The 16,116-nt window shown below is 41.7% G+C and overlaps 1 protein-coding gene across 2 annotated transcripts in view; it reads left to right on the top strand.

The window, feature by feature from the left end:
- The window catches only part of PALM2AKAP2 (PALM2 and AKAP2 fusion), a 638,407-nt gene that overhangs the window by 431,565 nt on the left and 190,726 nt on the right, over nucleotides 1–16,116 (top strand). For both annotated transcript variants that reach the window (XM_060300637.2, XM_060300638.1), the window contains one exon: nucleotides 2,779–3,474. In XM_060300637.2, the coding sequence (XP_060156620.1) occupies nucleotides 2,779–3,474 (696 nt within the window). The remainder of the gene's footprint in view (nucleotides 1–2,778; nucleotides 3,475–16,116) is intronic.

Here is a 16,116-nt window from a genome sequence, read left to right as displayed (position 1 = left end):
CCCGTTGTGTCACTTAAGGAAACTCAACATCTTTGTGCTGAGCAAGTGAAACTTTCAAAACAGACACAATGAAAAATCGAGCATTGGATTTTCCTTCAAATCTTTTTAGTTAAGTGTTAACCGTGATCAGATTGTATCTTATTACACAAGCAGATGGAATAATACTGTTGGCTATTTTTTTTAACCAGTACAAACATTAATCACTGTGTGTACCTTTTCATTGGTGTCAGATTATATAAAGTACTTGTGACTAGATTAAAACAACAAGTTAGACTTCTCAGTTAGTAGCAACTGTTACACAGGTATGTATAGCAGGTACCTTTTCTACAAAAGGTTCTAAGGTAGGTGTTGGGAGGGAGGGGGAATCATAGAAAGATGTCAGGCAAAAAACTAGCCTTCAAGGATCCTAAGAATCTATGGAGCTAATAAAACATTCCCACAGATAATTATATTACTGCATGGAAAGTGTTAAGTGCCTTCAGAGAGGTTTAGAAGAAGTGTTCAGCGAATCTTGAGAAGAGAGGGATGACTTAGAGATGGGACGATCAAAGAAAGCGCATGGAAGAGGGCGCTGTTGACCTGGGCATCGATGGATGAGTCATATTTGAATATAAAGAAACTCAAAAGAAGGACTTTTCAAGAGAAGGGAATCTTAAAATCAGGAAATGTTAGGTGTGAGATGGTGTTTTTTGGTCGCTCTAGAGGGAAAGGAAGCAATGAAATATGTGATTGGAAAGATAGTTTGGATCTTTTTAACACAGTTGGGGAACTTGTAGTTCTTCAGAAAGAGGTAGGGACTCAACGGCCATGATCAGCAGAGGTGTGACATGGGACTCTAGGGTCTGCCAGTGGAGGAGGGACAAAAGGCAGTCTAGGCAGAGGGACAGCAGGCACAGGGATGAGTAATGGGGGGATGTCTTGGGAATAGTGAGAACTTTGTTATGGCCGGAGTGTATGTGGAATGAGAGGGGCCGCAAGACAAGACAAGAAAGGAAGATTGCAGATAAATGCCAAAGGTAATCACATGCCAAGCTAAGGAGTTCGGTGTTTACCCTCTGCAGACACAGGAGCCAACAGAAGGTTTGTAAGTAAGGTAGCTCTGTGGGCAGGGTGGAGCCTAGGCTAGCAGGGATCAGCTGACTTTTTCTGTAAAGGGCCAGATCATAAATATTTTAGACTTTGTGGACCACGTATGGTCTCTGTTGCATATCTTTTTTTTTCCTTTTCTCTTAAATTCTTTCTTTCCTTTTCTCTTTCTTAAGTTCTTTCCCTCCTTCCTTTTTTTTTAACTTTTTTTTTTTTTTTTTTTTTTAATGTCAAGACCATTCTTTGCTCCTCTGGCCATGCAAAACGGGGCCTCAGCTGTCTTTGGCCCACTGGCGATGAAAAGACAGAAGTAGCAGTTAAAAATCGAACACAGGTAATTGTGCCGAAGAGGGCCTGGTCTAAGGCAGTAGTGATAGAGATAGTGGTGAGGAGATGCATGGGGATGGATCTGAAATAGAATTAGTCTCAGCAGTTGTTTGACTCTGGGTAATTAGGAAGAAAAGGAAAAATCAGGTATGATTCTGAGGCTTCTCGCTTGAAAGACTAGGTAGTGGAGCTGGTGTTACTTCATACCAAGACTACGGGGGAGTTTTGAGAGAAGATGGATTCAGTTTTGCAGCTGCAGAGTTTGATGTATCTGTGGGTCATTCAGGGAAAGGGTGTCTGGGGACAGTTGGCTCAGTGGGTCTGAGGCCGAGTTCCCTCCCATCCAGGCCATGTGCCTCACAGGGAGTCTCTGAGGTAATAGATTTGAAATTATGGAGTGTCATGTAAGTCTACAGGACAGGAAAGAGCTGGTTCTTAGGAAGCTCAGACCAGCAGCAGGATTTGAGATGAGTTGGAGAGGCCAAGATTGGACCTGGGAAGGTCCGATGTAGGAAGCTTCCATGTAGGAAGCTCTCGTGATATCTAGGGAAGAGGAAGTAGTGTCTCAGATTGAGTGGTGGCAGTAGAACAGAAAGAAGGCGGCAGGTGGGAAGGAGGTATGGGGCAGAATCTCGAGGACTTGGCAGTGCGTGCATGGGGGAAGAAAGAGACTTTCTGTGAGTATAGTCCTCAAATTGCAGTGTCGTGGGTTGACGCCACCTCTAGTCTGTTCTTTTTCTAGTTCTTATCTTAGAAACCTAACAAAGTGACTGAAGCTTACAGAGCATATAATCTGACTCCTTTCATAGCGTTCAATTTTTATAAATATCCCCTTTTAGAGTACAGTAGAGGATGGCTATGTACCACCTGCAAAATCCTTTGTGTAATCTTCGTTACAGAAAAGGGAAGTGTCTAAAGAGCAGTAGAACACTCTGTAAAAGAATTTTTAAAAGAGATTTAAGATTTTGGAACTAGGTTACATCTTAACCAAGGGCTTTAAAATTGTCTGTAAGCCTAAGGTATGCTCACGATCAAGGTAAACTTGCATGTTACAGCCTCCCTGTAATGTGTCGCACTGGATCTCAGCAGTCGCTCGTGGCCTTATTTTAGCTCATCTTCCTGGGAAGTGTGAGTGCCATTGAGATATGGTAACTCTGTACATGTGTCTTCCCAGTGCATCTAGCTGCTGTGTTAAAACACATATATAACCACCTCTGTCCACAGTGCACTCACTCTAACACTCAAGATGCTTGGCAGTTAGACTAGAAAGGGCACAGCACCTTTTTTTTTGTCTGTTTGGCTATTAACCATTCACTGGCTTTTTTTGTTGTAACATGCACTTCCTTTCTCTTGTTTTCATTCAAGCTGTGTACGCCATGGAAATTAATGTGGAGAAAGACAAACAAACAGGAGAGACCAAGATTCTCTCTACATCCACCATTGGCCCAGAGGGGGTCCATCAGAGAGGAGTCAAAGTCTTTGATGATGGTACCAAAGTAGTGTATGAGGTGCACTCAGGAGGCACCATAGTAGAAAACGGAGTGCACAAATTAAGCTCAAAGGATGTAGAAGAGCTTATTCAGAAGGCTGGACAATCAAGCTTAAGAGGAGGGTACGTGTCAGAAAGGACTGTGGTTGCAGATGGGAGCCTCAGCCACCCTAAGGAACATATGCTCTGCAAAGAAGCCAAGTTAGAAATGGTCCATAAGTCTAGGAAAGATCATACTTCTGGGAACCCAGGGCAGCAGGCTCCAGCCCCCAGCACTGAAGGGCCGGAGGCAAACTTGGATCAGCCCGTCACCATGATTTTCATGGGCTACCAAAATATCGAGGATGAAGAAGAGACGAAGAAGGTGCTAGGCTATGATGAAACCATCAAGGCTGAGTTGGTCCTCATTGATGAAGACGATGAGAAGTCATTGAGGGAGAAGACGGTGACAGATGTGTCCACTATTGATGGGAACGCAGCTGAGCTGGTGTCCGGGAGACCCGTCTCAGACACCACAGAGCCCTCATCCCCCGAAGGGAAGGAAGAAAGCCTGGCCACGGAGCCAGCCCCAGGTACCCAAAAGAAAAAGCGCTGTCAATGCTGTGTTGTCATGTGACCACTTCTTTCTTCCCTTTTCTTCTGGGCAGCCTTTGTGCTCTCCACCACTTACGTAGACCTCCCTGTACCACTAACTGCGATACTGTGAACTGGAAGCAAACACCTGCCTTGCCTTGCAGTTGGATTGCTTTGATCCCTCTTATTTTTTTCCCTTTCGTTTTTTTTTCTCCAGTTTCCTCAGCTCAGAGACAACGTGCATGTGTGTGCTTCACTCTTTCCAAGAACTTGCTTTTCCTCTAAACCTTTCCTTGTGTCTTCAAGAGGGAATCGGTTCCTTACTGCTCGATTGGAATGGACTCTTCCTAGCAGCCAGTGATCTAGTAGCCTTAATTCACTTGACTGGAATTGAATCCATGGGCATCGGGGGTTTCATTTTGTCGTGTGTTCCTATCATGTAGTCACACATCACCACGTCACTGATTTCTCACTTGCCTCCCTCGCTGTGGATCCTTGCTTTTATATCTCATGTGGCAAAATGCTATGGGCTCTAGCCAGTTGCTAGTGTAGCCAAAAGTAGACCTTACTTAGTCTGTCCAGTCTAGGGTGATGCTTTCTGCTGCCTTATATAAGCTTCCAGGTTACAGTATTGTGCATCTCTGGCTTTCTGTTAAAACAAATGAAACTGATGTAAAAGAAGAGAACCCAGTGCTTGTCATAACTGAATTGTAGGGACTGATTCCATAACCTGCCCATCAGCAGCTGTCTCTCTTTCTATGACTTAACTGATGGACCCTTTATATAAGAAGCACCATTTTTAACTTTCTAAGGACATGAAACAAGCATTGTTTTGAGCATCAGCTGTGATCTCCAAAGTTAGGCGAACCCATGAGCCTTGCTTCTATTCTCTAAAAAAAAAAGAGTGTAAATTTTTATATTGTTTTCTTTTTCACGGATTTTTCTGATCATGTTCATCTGTTTTCAACGAAGGGGTCATTTTGAGGAGTTTCTCTATAGTGACCATATTTCTAAAACAGTTCTTCTGACCTACAGTGGTTGCTGTGATGCTTCCGCTCCATTGTGGACGGTGCTGTTCCTGAATTAACTCTTCATCTCACCTGCCCCATTGATTCCAGAGCCTTCCATCTGGACTCTTTTCTTTGTGTCCCCATGAGAAAGAGAATATTTCGCGTATCATCACCATGTAGGTTTACCCCCCCCACAGAAGTAAACTTTAAAATGTAAAAAATGTTTAAAAGATGAAGAAAGACCTATCTTCTCACCTTAAGTATTTTAATTCGTTCCACAAATACTGATTAAGTGAGTGGCACATAGCTGAGCTTCTTCAAGCATTGTTTCTTCAACTTCTGAAGATTCCAGAACATCAAAGGATGGTTTTTATCTAGAACACAATGAACAATTCTCAGCATTGCCCCAAAGCAAAGAGCCACAGGTATAATAAAACCAAAGGGAAGCAATATAGTAAGATAATAATAGAGTAATGAAATAAAGCTGTAACATTTGAATTGATTTTTTTTATTTTTTGCGGTACACGGGCCTCTCACTGTTGTGGCCTCTCCCGTTGCGGAGCACAGGCTCCGGACGCACAGGCTCAGCGGCCATGGCTCACGGGCCCAGCCGCTCCGCGGCATGTGGGATCTTCCCTACGGGGGCACGAACCCGTGTCCGTTACATCAGCAGGCGGACTCTCAACCACTGCGCCACCAGGGAAGCCCTGAAATGATTTTAAAACAGAGATATCTTTTAAGTTTTTTGCCCAAATGTTCATAGCATTATTGCAGATAATTCACAAAATTATCTACGTTCCATAGAACCTAGTTTCAAAAAACATATGGTAAGATGTACTACATCAAGTTTAACTTCTGTGGAAAGTAGATGAGGGAAAAGTAAGGCAACCTTTAAGAGAATTTTATTACAGAACCAACTCAATTTGTCCTAAATAGCTATCTTAGTGCTAAATCTATTATTATTTTTAATTTTTTAGCTTGAACTTATATTTATTCCAATTAAAAGGGGGAAAAACAATATTTTTTAATTTTCAAAGTTAATCTTTCCCAAATAATTACATTTTTAACGAGCACAAAGTAAGTCGTTTTATCACCAATATATAAACCAAAAAAAGTTAAAGAAGGAAAAAAATAACAAGCTAAGTTCTACTTTCTAAGATGATTCCATCCATGGCTTGGTTTTGAACAGCTGAGGGAATTATCTCTAAATCTCAGGTTCAGCAAAGAAGCTTTTTTTGAATAAAACTGTTCTATTATCTAGAAATAATATCTGGTTTTGCTGCCTATAAACTTTCAGCTTCATGCTCCTCAGCAAATGGTCATTTTAGCATCATTTAAAGGTTAAAAAAAAAAGAAGAAGAAGACATTCCAGAGAAACATATTTACAGCGAAAAAGAAAGCAGCTTCAATGTTTTGGACAATCTCTGATTTTAATAATTTATTTAGAAAGAAACAATCTAAAAGTTTCCCAGAGCTTATCCTATTTTTACTCATTTGGGGATGAAAAGACTATTCAGTTTGTTTTTAAAAGCACAGTTAGTGAGTGGAATGATAGAATTTAGCCTTGGGCGTACTTTTGATAAACAGAAGCAGAGTCTTTCAGGACAGATCATTCCCTGACTTACACTTCCATCAGTGAGTTAGTTTCTCATGAATAAAATGGTCTTTACCTCTCACTACAAAACCACACGTGAGATTTAAAAGACCAATGATAATATGCGCTCTCATTTATCAATAATTAGTATAGGGATTAGCAAATTTTGTGAGAGTTCTCTCTCTACTTTTACTGGTAAAGCTTATCATTTAAATGGGTTTTCAAGTAAGATGTGTTACGTTTATTAAAATGATGTGTGGCCACAGTAAACGAAGGTGTGTTTGAATATGGCGTATGTGTTTGTATAGCTTGCCTCATTTTCCTATTGCAGTGGGAGGTTCAGCTTCAGCCAGTGCTTTTACGGGATGAGACCTATAATCCCATCTGCAGAGAAAAGGAACTACCCTTCATAGTGAAAATATAAACAGAGTTGTGATTGTGAAGATTCTGCCTTCCCTGCTGGTACTGGCATTGTCTCTGTAAACACTTTATTATGTATGGTATCACGCCCTTCAGAAATACAGGGTATTGACTTACATCACCAGACTAATCAGAGAATCAGTAATAAAGCTGCAAAACCATGATCATTTTTGAGCTCATGGTTAGTTGGACTTTCTTTTCAAATCATATACTCAGAACCCTTTAAATGGAAAGAGGAGAAAGAGGGAAAAGAGGGTCACTGCATTTGCTTAAAACAGGTTCTCAATGGCATGGAGTTAAAGCTCCTTTAAGAGTTAAAATGATAAACCTTAGATATCCTGAAAAATCTTGATGACTTGTATACCCTTGACTTTTTTTTTTCTCTTCGATGTGCAGTAGGACAAAATTAAGGGGTTTTCTTTTTTTACCTTGTGCCTCGTTTATCCACAATTATATTATGTTCCTTATGTAAGCAAAATCATTTGCCTCTAAAGGTGATTTGACAGTGTCCAGCGACATCACTCAATATTGGCAGTAGAGAGGACGAGGGGCTAGGGAATTCTTTTCTGGGTAAACCCCAAACATGGTTTCCTAAAATTATTCAAAGGCTTTCAGAAAACTCAAATGCTAGAGTTCATTTGCTTTGACTCTTTCTGAAATGTTAATGACACGTTATCTGCTTCAGATTCCCACCTAGTCCATTTTACTTTCTGGGGATAAATGTTTTTCCTACATGCAAGGAGGCTTTTTATTTTGGTTAGGGGCGAGTTTTTATAAAAGGGGGAAACCATCTCTATATAATTTCCTAGAGTTACGATATCGTCTCTGGAGCAAAATGTTGAGGCCAAGTCTGAAAACAGCTTATTTCTTTTCACTTCCTGCAGAATATCATTTCAAGGGACCACAGAACGTCCTTGACAAACACCATTTATTTAATGCCAGTGAACCAGTGGGTAGCAAAAGAGGTGGCGGGAATATGGCGATAGAGGCAAAAACTGAACCACTAAACAAGTTCTTCCTTTTTAAGAAACTAACCCTGTCAATGTAAAACACAGATGAACATAGACAGAATATGCACGGAGGATTTCTTTTGTTCTTACTTAAAATCTAGAAGCTCAGCCATCTCTGTTTGTCACCAGACCCACTTGTGGAGTTTAATCCACCAAAGGGCCCATTCCTTGTGGGAATATTCTCATCTCCTGCAGTGTTATTTTGTTTACAACAAAAACCATTCCAAGGCGAGAGCAGTTTTATGTTGTACTTTCGCGACATGTACCTTCATTATTGAAACCATGAGTTCTCGGCATAGTTAAAAGTTTCAGAAACTGTGTAAATATGCAGTCTTTTAGAAGCTCCTCAGTTGATAATCAAGGTATATGTCGCTCCACCGATTAGGATAGAGCCAGAAGGTATCTCTTGTCCTGTTGGATAGTACAACCCAGCAGGTACACGGAGTGATGGTATATATCGCAAAACATCTCCAAGTAATGCACAAGATGGCATCTGGGATTCCTGCTGCCAGTTCGCCTTCATTGTGTAGACGTCTTCTGGTCTAATCAGGAAAACTTCCCCGCATTTTCTAGGGAAAAAGAAAAATCCATCTCGTATGAGGAGCGCGATGCTGTTATGTGTCTCTATTTTCATAGCTTCAGCAAACCACATGATAAAAATCTCCATTTTAAAACCAAAATACTTACTATTTGAATGTAGAAAAGGCTAGAATAAAGATTACATCCTGGACGTTTCAAAGAGCAGTCTCCCTGGGGATCCTTAGACCAACCTCATCCCCTACCCCTTAATTTTTATATGACTTAAATAGGCCTCTGTGTCCCCTCTCCTCTCCAGTCTAAAATAAAAAGGTCGGCACTGTAGCACAGAAAAACTTGCTTTCAATGTGAAAATATAATATATATCTTTGGGGAACCACAAACTTTCTGCATCAAAGATCTGGACAGCCTTAACTTTTGTAAAAATTTTTCAGTGCTCTCTTTTACTAAGCAGGGAAACAAAATGTTTCCTGAAATTAATGACTTTTTAATATTTTGTGACTATTTTCTAAGTTTCTACAGGTTCACCTTCTCCCCATATTGCCTCTTACTAGTCACCTGGGGCTATTTTTTTGCAAGTCATTGCATTTTTATTAAAAGAAAAGTACATCTTATGAACCACAAAATTCCCTCTAGACTTCAGGCAGTCCTTCTGGAGTAAAAGAACAGAAAATACAGACAGAAAAGAATGACAGGGTGGCTTTTTCTTTCCCCCCCTATGGTTAACGTACTGTATGGTATATATGTTTACAGAATGTATCTGCCTTGTGATGTTAACAAAACGAATGACAAAAAAAAAAAGAGTTCTGATGTGCCATTTGAAAGTTTGCCTTAGCATCGCTGTTTATGTTCTTTTCTATCCTTTCAGAATCACAGTTTGTATTCCAAAGCTGTATGAACACAACATTCTCTTCCCCACCCCTACCCAGCCCTCTTCAGAGCTGTGAATTTCATCCCAGGAGCCTGAGGCAGAACCTAGCAGGTCTGGCCCAGGTGGAATAAAGTAGGCAGAGCTTGGGCATTGCCTCTGCATGTTTACCAACCAAATACTTCCTTGTATTCCCTTCTGAGCCTGCACTGTCCCACTCTGACATTCCTGGGGTGGGCTTCATGCAATGTGTGACCTCCTGCAGTCCTTCCCACTGTAAGGGAGGTGAACTTGTGGACCCCCCTACCTGGGTCTGGGAGCATATTTTTAAGCACAATTGGCATAGCTTGAAAAAGCGAGAGAGATGGACTCAAATGGTGTGATGGAGCCTTACCTGAGGGGTGTGCCCATTCATTCTAGTGTAAGACGAGTGGCATGATATACATGGGAGTAGGGAGTGATTATAGAAATGGAATAGTTTACATTTATGTATTTTTTTAAGGAAAAATATTTTTGTAATGAAATTTAGATGCATTATGAAGCTTGAGTTTGAGAGCACCCTTGATTGATTATTTCTCCATTCCATTAAGGTAACTTTCTGGCGAGTTCTATAGCACTAGCCCAGACCTTGGGGGGCATGAACAAAGGTCCCATGACCTGCCCTGGCACCAGCACTGCATGAAATCCAGTGTTTCCCAATAGTCCTAGGTTGTACGATCCAGCTTTCTATACCTGTCATTAGACAACCTGTTATATGGCTTGATAGCTCTCTGAGCCACACCTTTAATAATACAGAACGATCTTTTGGAAGGAGATAGCTGTTTTAAAGGAGCTGTTTTAAATGAAAGCTAAGCCCAGCAGTTATCTGAGTTCAACTCTTTCACATATTCAAGGAGTAATTGCTACATTTGAAGTTAAGGGACCACTCACTATGGTACCTTTGAGTAACACATGCAAAATGGTGAGTCAGAAGCATCTGACCATCAACATAATGTACACAGTATGCATAAATGTATAAACCAACAATATAAAAGCTACCAGGAGTTCTTGACCTTGTACATATCAGTGAGGCTGCATCCTATTTTCAGAGTTAAGTAGAGACTGGAAAGAATTATTCTTATCCATCCATAAAGGAGATACTGAATTTTTAAGAGTTCTTGGATTTTTTTCCTCAATTTTCTGCCAAATTCTTGAGTTCCCATCACAGTCACACTCAGGTTCGTGAAGATCTTCACCCACACCTGTTCATCTGTCTGGCTGACACCAGAGGTCAGAGGTCAAGCCTAAGAATCTGCTCCCTCTTCCTGTTAGACTCTCCTTCCAAGCAGCATCTTTTCCTAGGATGGGATCTTTTTCTACTACCCTAAAAGACCAAGAGCCTTTTTCCAACAAGGCAAGGTCTTAAACACACTCTCCATTTCAAGAAAAATAACCTCTCTGGTTCCCAGGCCAATCATTTTAGTTTTTTCATCATCAGAATCCCTCCAACAGGCCCAATTCAGGCCCAACTGTCAACCGTAGTGTCATGGCAACAACTCCAGAAATGAAAGAACTATGCAATTGCCTGAGGGTGGTAGGGAGAGGCTGTGTGCCCTAGCCCCTTGTTACTATGGGAACCTCTCGGTTTCAAGATGAGGTGGTCAGGCAGACATCCAGTCACTTGGTTTTGCAACAAGTCTTTATGTACAAAGAGACCACCGGGCAATGCCTGATCTCAACTGGTCTGTGTGTGGCTCCAACTCCAATTCTGTCATATCCCATTCTGGCAAGTGAAAAGAGTCCTGTCCTTTGTGGGGTTCTGGAACATTCTTTCATCCTCTCAAACTCCTGACTTAAAAGAGTCAACATCATACAGGGGTTCCAGAAAATGTTGTGTCTGATGCAGCTTTCAGTGAATGTAGGTTGTTGATTGGAATGTTTGGCTTTAGCAGCTCACTCGGGGTGAGTGACATCACTGTAAATATATCCATTTGGTGGTTGATTGCGGGTGGGTTGGGAGCCTGTTGTGCTTACTCTGAATTAGACTTGCTGGGCTATAGCTGCTGTACTTTGTAACCTGAAGTGTACTTTGACTGTTCTGTCTCCTTCAGATGAAAAACAAAACAAAAACCGACTTCAGAAATAACACTGCCAGCGACAGCCGATGCTGTACTTGTGGCTTCTCTCTGTTCCTCTGTACAGTATTAATAGACAATAAACTGCCTTTTCACTGCATCTACCTCTGTGTGTCTGTGCCCCGGTTCTTTCCCCTTCTCACCTGCCATGAGTGGACTTCAGGCCAGACCTCGTGGGGAGCACCTCCGACTGCTCACTAAAACTCAACGCTAATCCAGCGCTTTTCAAACCTGAGCCTGCTTCAGCATCACCTGGGGGCACCCGCTAAGAATGTGGAAGCTCGACCACACCTCTGGAACTCAAATTCAGATTCCTGAGTGGGGCCCAGTAGCCTGCACGTTTACTGATATCTCCAGGTGATTCTGATACGTATGCCACCTAACCCAGCCAGTGCCCCTCGGTGGGAATCCCTGTGGCCCGCCTGTTCCAGCTGGTTTCCACATTAACTAATCCTTTCTCTAACCCCCTCTTGCACATCTGTCTCCACACCTGTCATCCCTTTTCTTGTTCCTTATAAGCCCTCAGCAGTGGCATTGACTTTGATCCCACAGGTCAAACTCGGTCTGCCCCTTAGTTTAAGTAATAAGAGTTCGTCCAATGCGATCTTCTAAACAGGAGCCTCTCAAGACACATGGGGACTTTGTTTCTCTTTTCTAATGCTGTATCCTCTTTCTCTAAAATAGAGTCAGCAAACTTTTCCTCTCGATGGCCGGAGAGTAAATATTTTTGGCTTTGTGGGTCACATGATTTCTGTCACAGCTACTCAGCTCTGCCAGAAAGCAGGCATACACAACATGTAAATGCATGAGTCCGGCTAGGTTCCATAAACTTTAGTTACTGAAACAGAGTGGGGGCCAGATTTGGCCCTCGGGCTTGTAGTTTGCTGACCCTTGTCCTCAAACAGAGCCTGGCACATAGTAGGTACTCAATGAAACGTAAAAAAGTTATTGCGAGGCTTCCCAGGTGGCGCAGTGGTTGAGAGTCCACCTGCCGATGCAGGGGACACGGGTTCGTGCCCCGGTCCGGGAAGATCCCACAGGCTGCGGAGCGGCTGGGCCCGTGAGCCATGGCCGCTGAGCCTGTGCTCCGCAACGGGAGAGGCCACAACAGTGAGAGGCCCGCGTACCACAAAAAAAAAAAAAAAAGTTATTGCAAGAGAGAATGAACAAAGGGCAGGTATGATGACACCTGCAGAACTATCACAGTTGTTTTCTTTGAGGATATGAAATAAATCAGTTGGGGAGTTCTCATCTGTTTGGGTTCTGTAGTAGATTTTTTTTTTTCTGGTGTCTTTATGCATGGAAGATAACTCAAGACTGAAACTTGAATGGTGCCTCAGACTGCCACGCTGAAATTAACAATAGTTTCAACCAATAGAAAGCTGAGGGAGTGCAAGGACCTCTTGTCCTTGTCAAAAGTGCTGGACACTTGAAACCTGGGTTGTCCCTGGGCATCTATGCACTTCATCCTAGTGTTTGTGGAACTACATCTTATCTGATCCATCCTACACAGTGAGTGGCAGGGCTTTCTTGACATTATTCTTTTTGTTAATTGAAATACCCTTTAGTGTGTGGACATGCAGACTGGAACCATGGTAGACCATTATACACCCCACAACTCTAGGGCATACCCGCAGTGACACTCCGAATAGTGTGTGAAAAGCTGTGTGCTGACATCCATCCCCAGTGTTGTTGTGAGTTAAGGGAAATTATATTTACACAAAGCACTCTGTAAGCTGGAAGTAGATAACAAATGTTAGTTTACTTGTGATGAAAAAGTGTTTGTTCCTCTACTAAAGGTCTTACCTTTCCCAAATGTAATCATAATAAGCTGTTCAGATGTGTTTCAGAACCAGTGTCAAAGGGAAGCTGCTTTCTCCTGCATTGGGTTTGTGACTGCTTTTGTATTATGTTGAACCATATGAAATCGCCATTTAGTAAATCAGTAATGTTAAATATTGACAGTTCCCTATAGTTCAATCTAATGATTCTATTCCAGGGGTAGTTTCCCATCATGGAGGGCAAAAGATTAGCAGATAAACCCTAATTATAACAAGAGGAATTTAGATGAGAAAGTAACTTTGGAAGGGAACATAGTTCCATACTTAAAACTAGGCACTTCCCCTGGATAGGTAGGATTTCCTTGCATATTACATCAACTCTATGAGGTAGACATTGCTAATATTCTCCTTCATACATGAAGAAACTGAGTTAGGGAGACAGTAAGTACCTTGCTCAATATAGCAGAGCTAAAAATTGGGATGGGGCTTGGGGAACAAGTTTCAAGCTCAGCTCTCTTTACTTTCTTCCACACCGAAGCTCTTGCTATGAAAGTGGTATGGGGATGCAGCTGAGACTGGATACAGAAAGATTTGGATAACAGAGCCATCTGTGCCCAAAAAAGACAAAGTGGTACCAGTTCTTGTCTTGTACCTTTATCTACCCAAGCAACCGCTCTGTAATAACACTGCCCTCTGGAGGATGGGAGGTGTCTCTGCAGCACTTCCTTCCCAAAGGGGAAGCAGCGGGCTAATCACCCACATCTGTTCTCTTATCTGTTCGTTGGAGTCCTGTTGTTCTGCCTGACAGGTTTTCCTTCCCCATTCGTATAGGAGTGGCGTGTCCATCCCGGAATAAGCACAGGAGGTTTTGTTGTTGTTGTTACTATTGTTATCGTTATTATTTTGCCCCGTCATAAGAGCTAAGAGGAACAGTGTTCTATGGCACTGTGCCAGTGCCTCTTGATCTAGGCTCTGTCACCCTTCTGCAACCACCAGTAGAACACACTGTGTCTCCAACAACCCAGCTCCTCTCCTGCTTTTCTCAAACAGTGGCAAATCCTCCACTCTATGGGCATCACACAAAAGCCAAAATTTGCCATTTAGAAGTTAGGGCTATAGGAACTCAAAGAGATCATCTAATGCGGAAGTCACAAAATGGTTATCCACCGGCTGCATCTGGCCTGTGGTTATGTTGGTTTTGCCTGCATCATGTTTTAAAATCATTTTTAATTCACTGCCATTTAAAAGACGGATTTCCAGCTTCTCTTGACATTTCAGAGGCTTTGTCAACAATGGGCCTGTTTTCCTGGCTGACAGGTGCCTAGAGCTGATGGTGGCTGCCCCCCTTTGGGGGAATCATACTCTCTTACTCACTGCCTTCACCCCCACTTCCTATTACCTTACTCTTGGCCAGCTCCCTTTGTTTATATTACCTGCCTCGCACCTGTTGGCGTTTGTGGGTTACCCCTAATCTACCATAATCTACTCATTATATGGCTGGGTCCAAGATGAGACTTACCCATAGCGAGATAGTGGCAGAGCCGGAACCAGAAATGAAGTCTCCTGAACTCCTTTGGAATAATAAGGCTTTGCACTGGGTTTGGACTTAAATCTGATGGAAGCATTTAAAAATTCTGAACAGCCCATAAGCAGAAAGCCAATATCAGAATTTGATACTTGAGCTTTTTAGCAGAAAGACTCACATGACTTTGTAATGATAGATTATCCTAAGGCTGGTGAGCTCATTTACAACTCAAGAGAAATAAATTCATTTCCTACAACACCTTAGAGTATTTAGATTCAGCTACTCTCTATTTCTTAGGTTAAATGAACCATGTCATGTTTTAAGAACTTTGTGGCATCATGTTTCATGGTTGAAAGTTGCATTCCTGGAAAAATAAACAAAAACTTTTGTAGTCAACTGTTGACTAGTTCTGGTGCTTCATATCCCTTCTTAGGAAAAATAACAAGAGGCAAAGGCCGTATGTATTTAAATGTGATTTTCTTTTCCCTCCTAATCCTTAGTCTCTTATCGTGCTCCTGAGGTCATGTGGTCACAGAATAGTAATATTCTCTAACGTTCGCTTCCTTATCTTGCTAAGAACGATAATCAGCAGGAAGTTTGACATTTCAAAGAACCGATGAAATAGGGATCTTTCCTCCCATGGCTTGTCATCAAAAATCACTGTGATCTAGTATTTTCTTTCCTTTTTAAAAAATTTTAACTAAAGGCTAAAAAAATTTAAGATGATAATTATATTTCCCAACTTTCTTTTTTTCTATTTCCAAGTCACTGAGTATAGAAAATACGAGCAGCAGACCTACCCTTTTAAGGCCAGGGTTCTTAGGTCAACCTGAGGACAACCTGGAGGTGACGTAAATCCTACAGTCAGTGTGAATCGTCCATCAGAATCTGTAGCCTCATCTGAGTCTACATATTCTGTCTCTTAAAGAGCTTATTTCAAATCAGAGTGCAAGGACCGATTCACTCATTTCTTTTTTCTCCGGGAGACTGACTAAATCCTCACTCTACTCAGAGGCTTGATGTGAGATTCTGTCTCATACTTTAACTCAGTTTTACATAAACTTAGACTTTTGGTATCACCTTAATTATTCTTGTCCTGTGTGTGTACCACCTGTGGACCCTCATTTACTCTTTTAACCACTTCTTTGACCTAAAAGGTAACTTTATTGCCCTACCTTAAGCAGGCAGCACATGCCATAGAAGTAACTGTTGAAATAAATGTAAATCAGCATTATTAATTTTCAGCTGCATACAGTTGCCTAGTAATACATACAGTTACCTGAGACCAACTCTTTCATTGTTAAAGGTAGGAATAGCCAGGTTAGAGACATATCAAAAATTTACCCCCATCTCTTTGATATAATCAGATGGCATGAAAGAAAATCAAAACAGTAATAATTTTCTGACTGTGTGGTTCTGTGTTATTTAATGCCATGTTCATCTACCCCAAAAATTTTGGAAGCACTGCCTTACTTCATTGCATTCCCTTAACAAATCCCAGCTCCTCATTTTGAAGTTAGGATGAGAAATGCAAAGTTGCTCAAAGCAACAGGAAGTAAGAGCAGAAACACAGTGCTAGGATTCAAACCCAGGTCAGGGTGACTTCAGATTTCTTCTGTTATACAAGGTACCCAACAAGCCATTCCTTTTATAAGGAATGAATTGAATACATCAGCAGCAAACTTAGAACTCTCCAGTAAAGATCTCCATCATTTAAGCAAACAAAAGTAACATCTGTTCCCGCTAGAGCTGTCTTTGGCATAAGCAGTTTTTCACTGATGG

This window comes from Globicephala melas, chromosome 6 (assembly GCF_963455315.2).
Source record: "Globicephala melas chromosome 6, mGloMel1.2, whole genome shotgun sequence".
In the NCBI taxonomy this organism is placed as follows: Eukaryota; Metazoa; Chordata; class Mammalia; order Artiodactyla; family Delphinidae; genus Globicephala; species Globicephala melas.
Note: the sequence above shows the minus strand (reverse complement) of the source record. Positions and strands in the feature narration are given on the sequence as shown.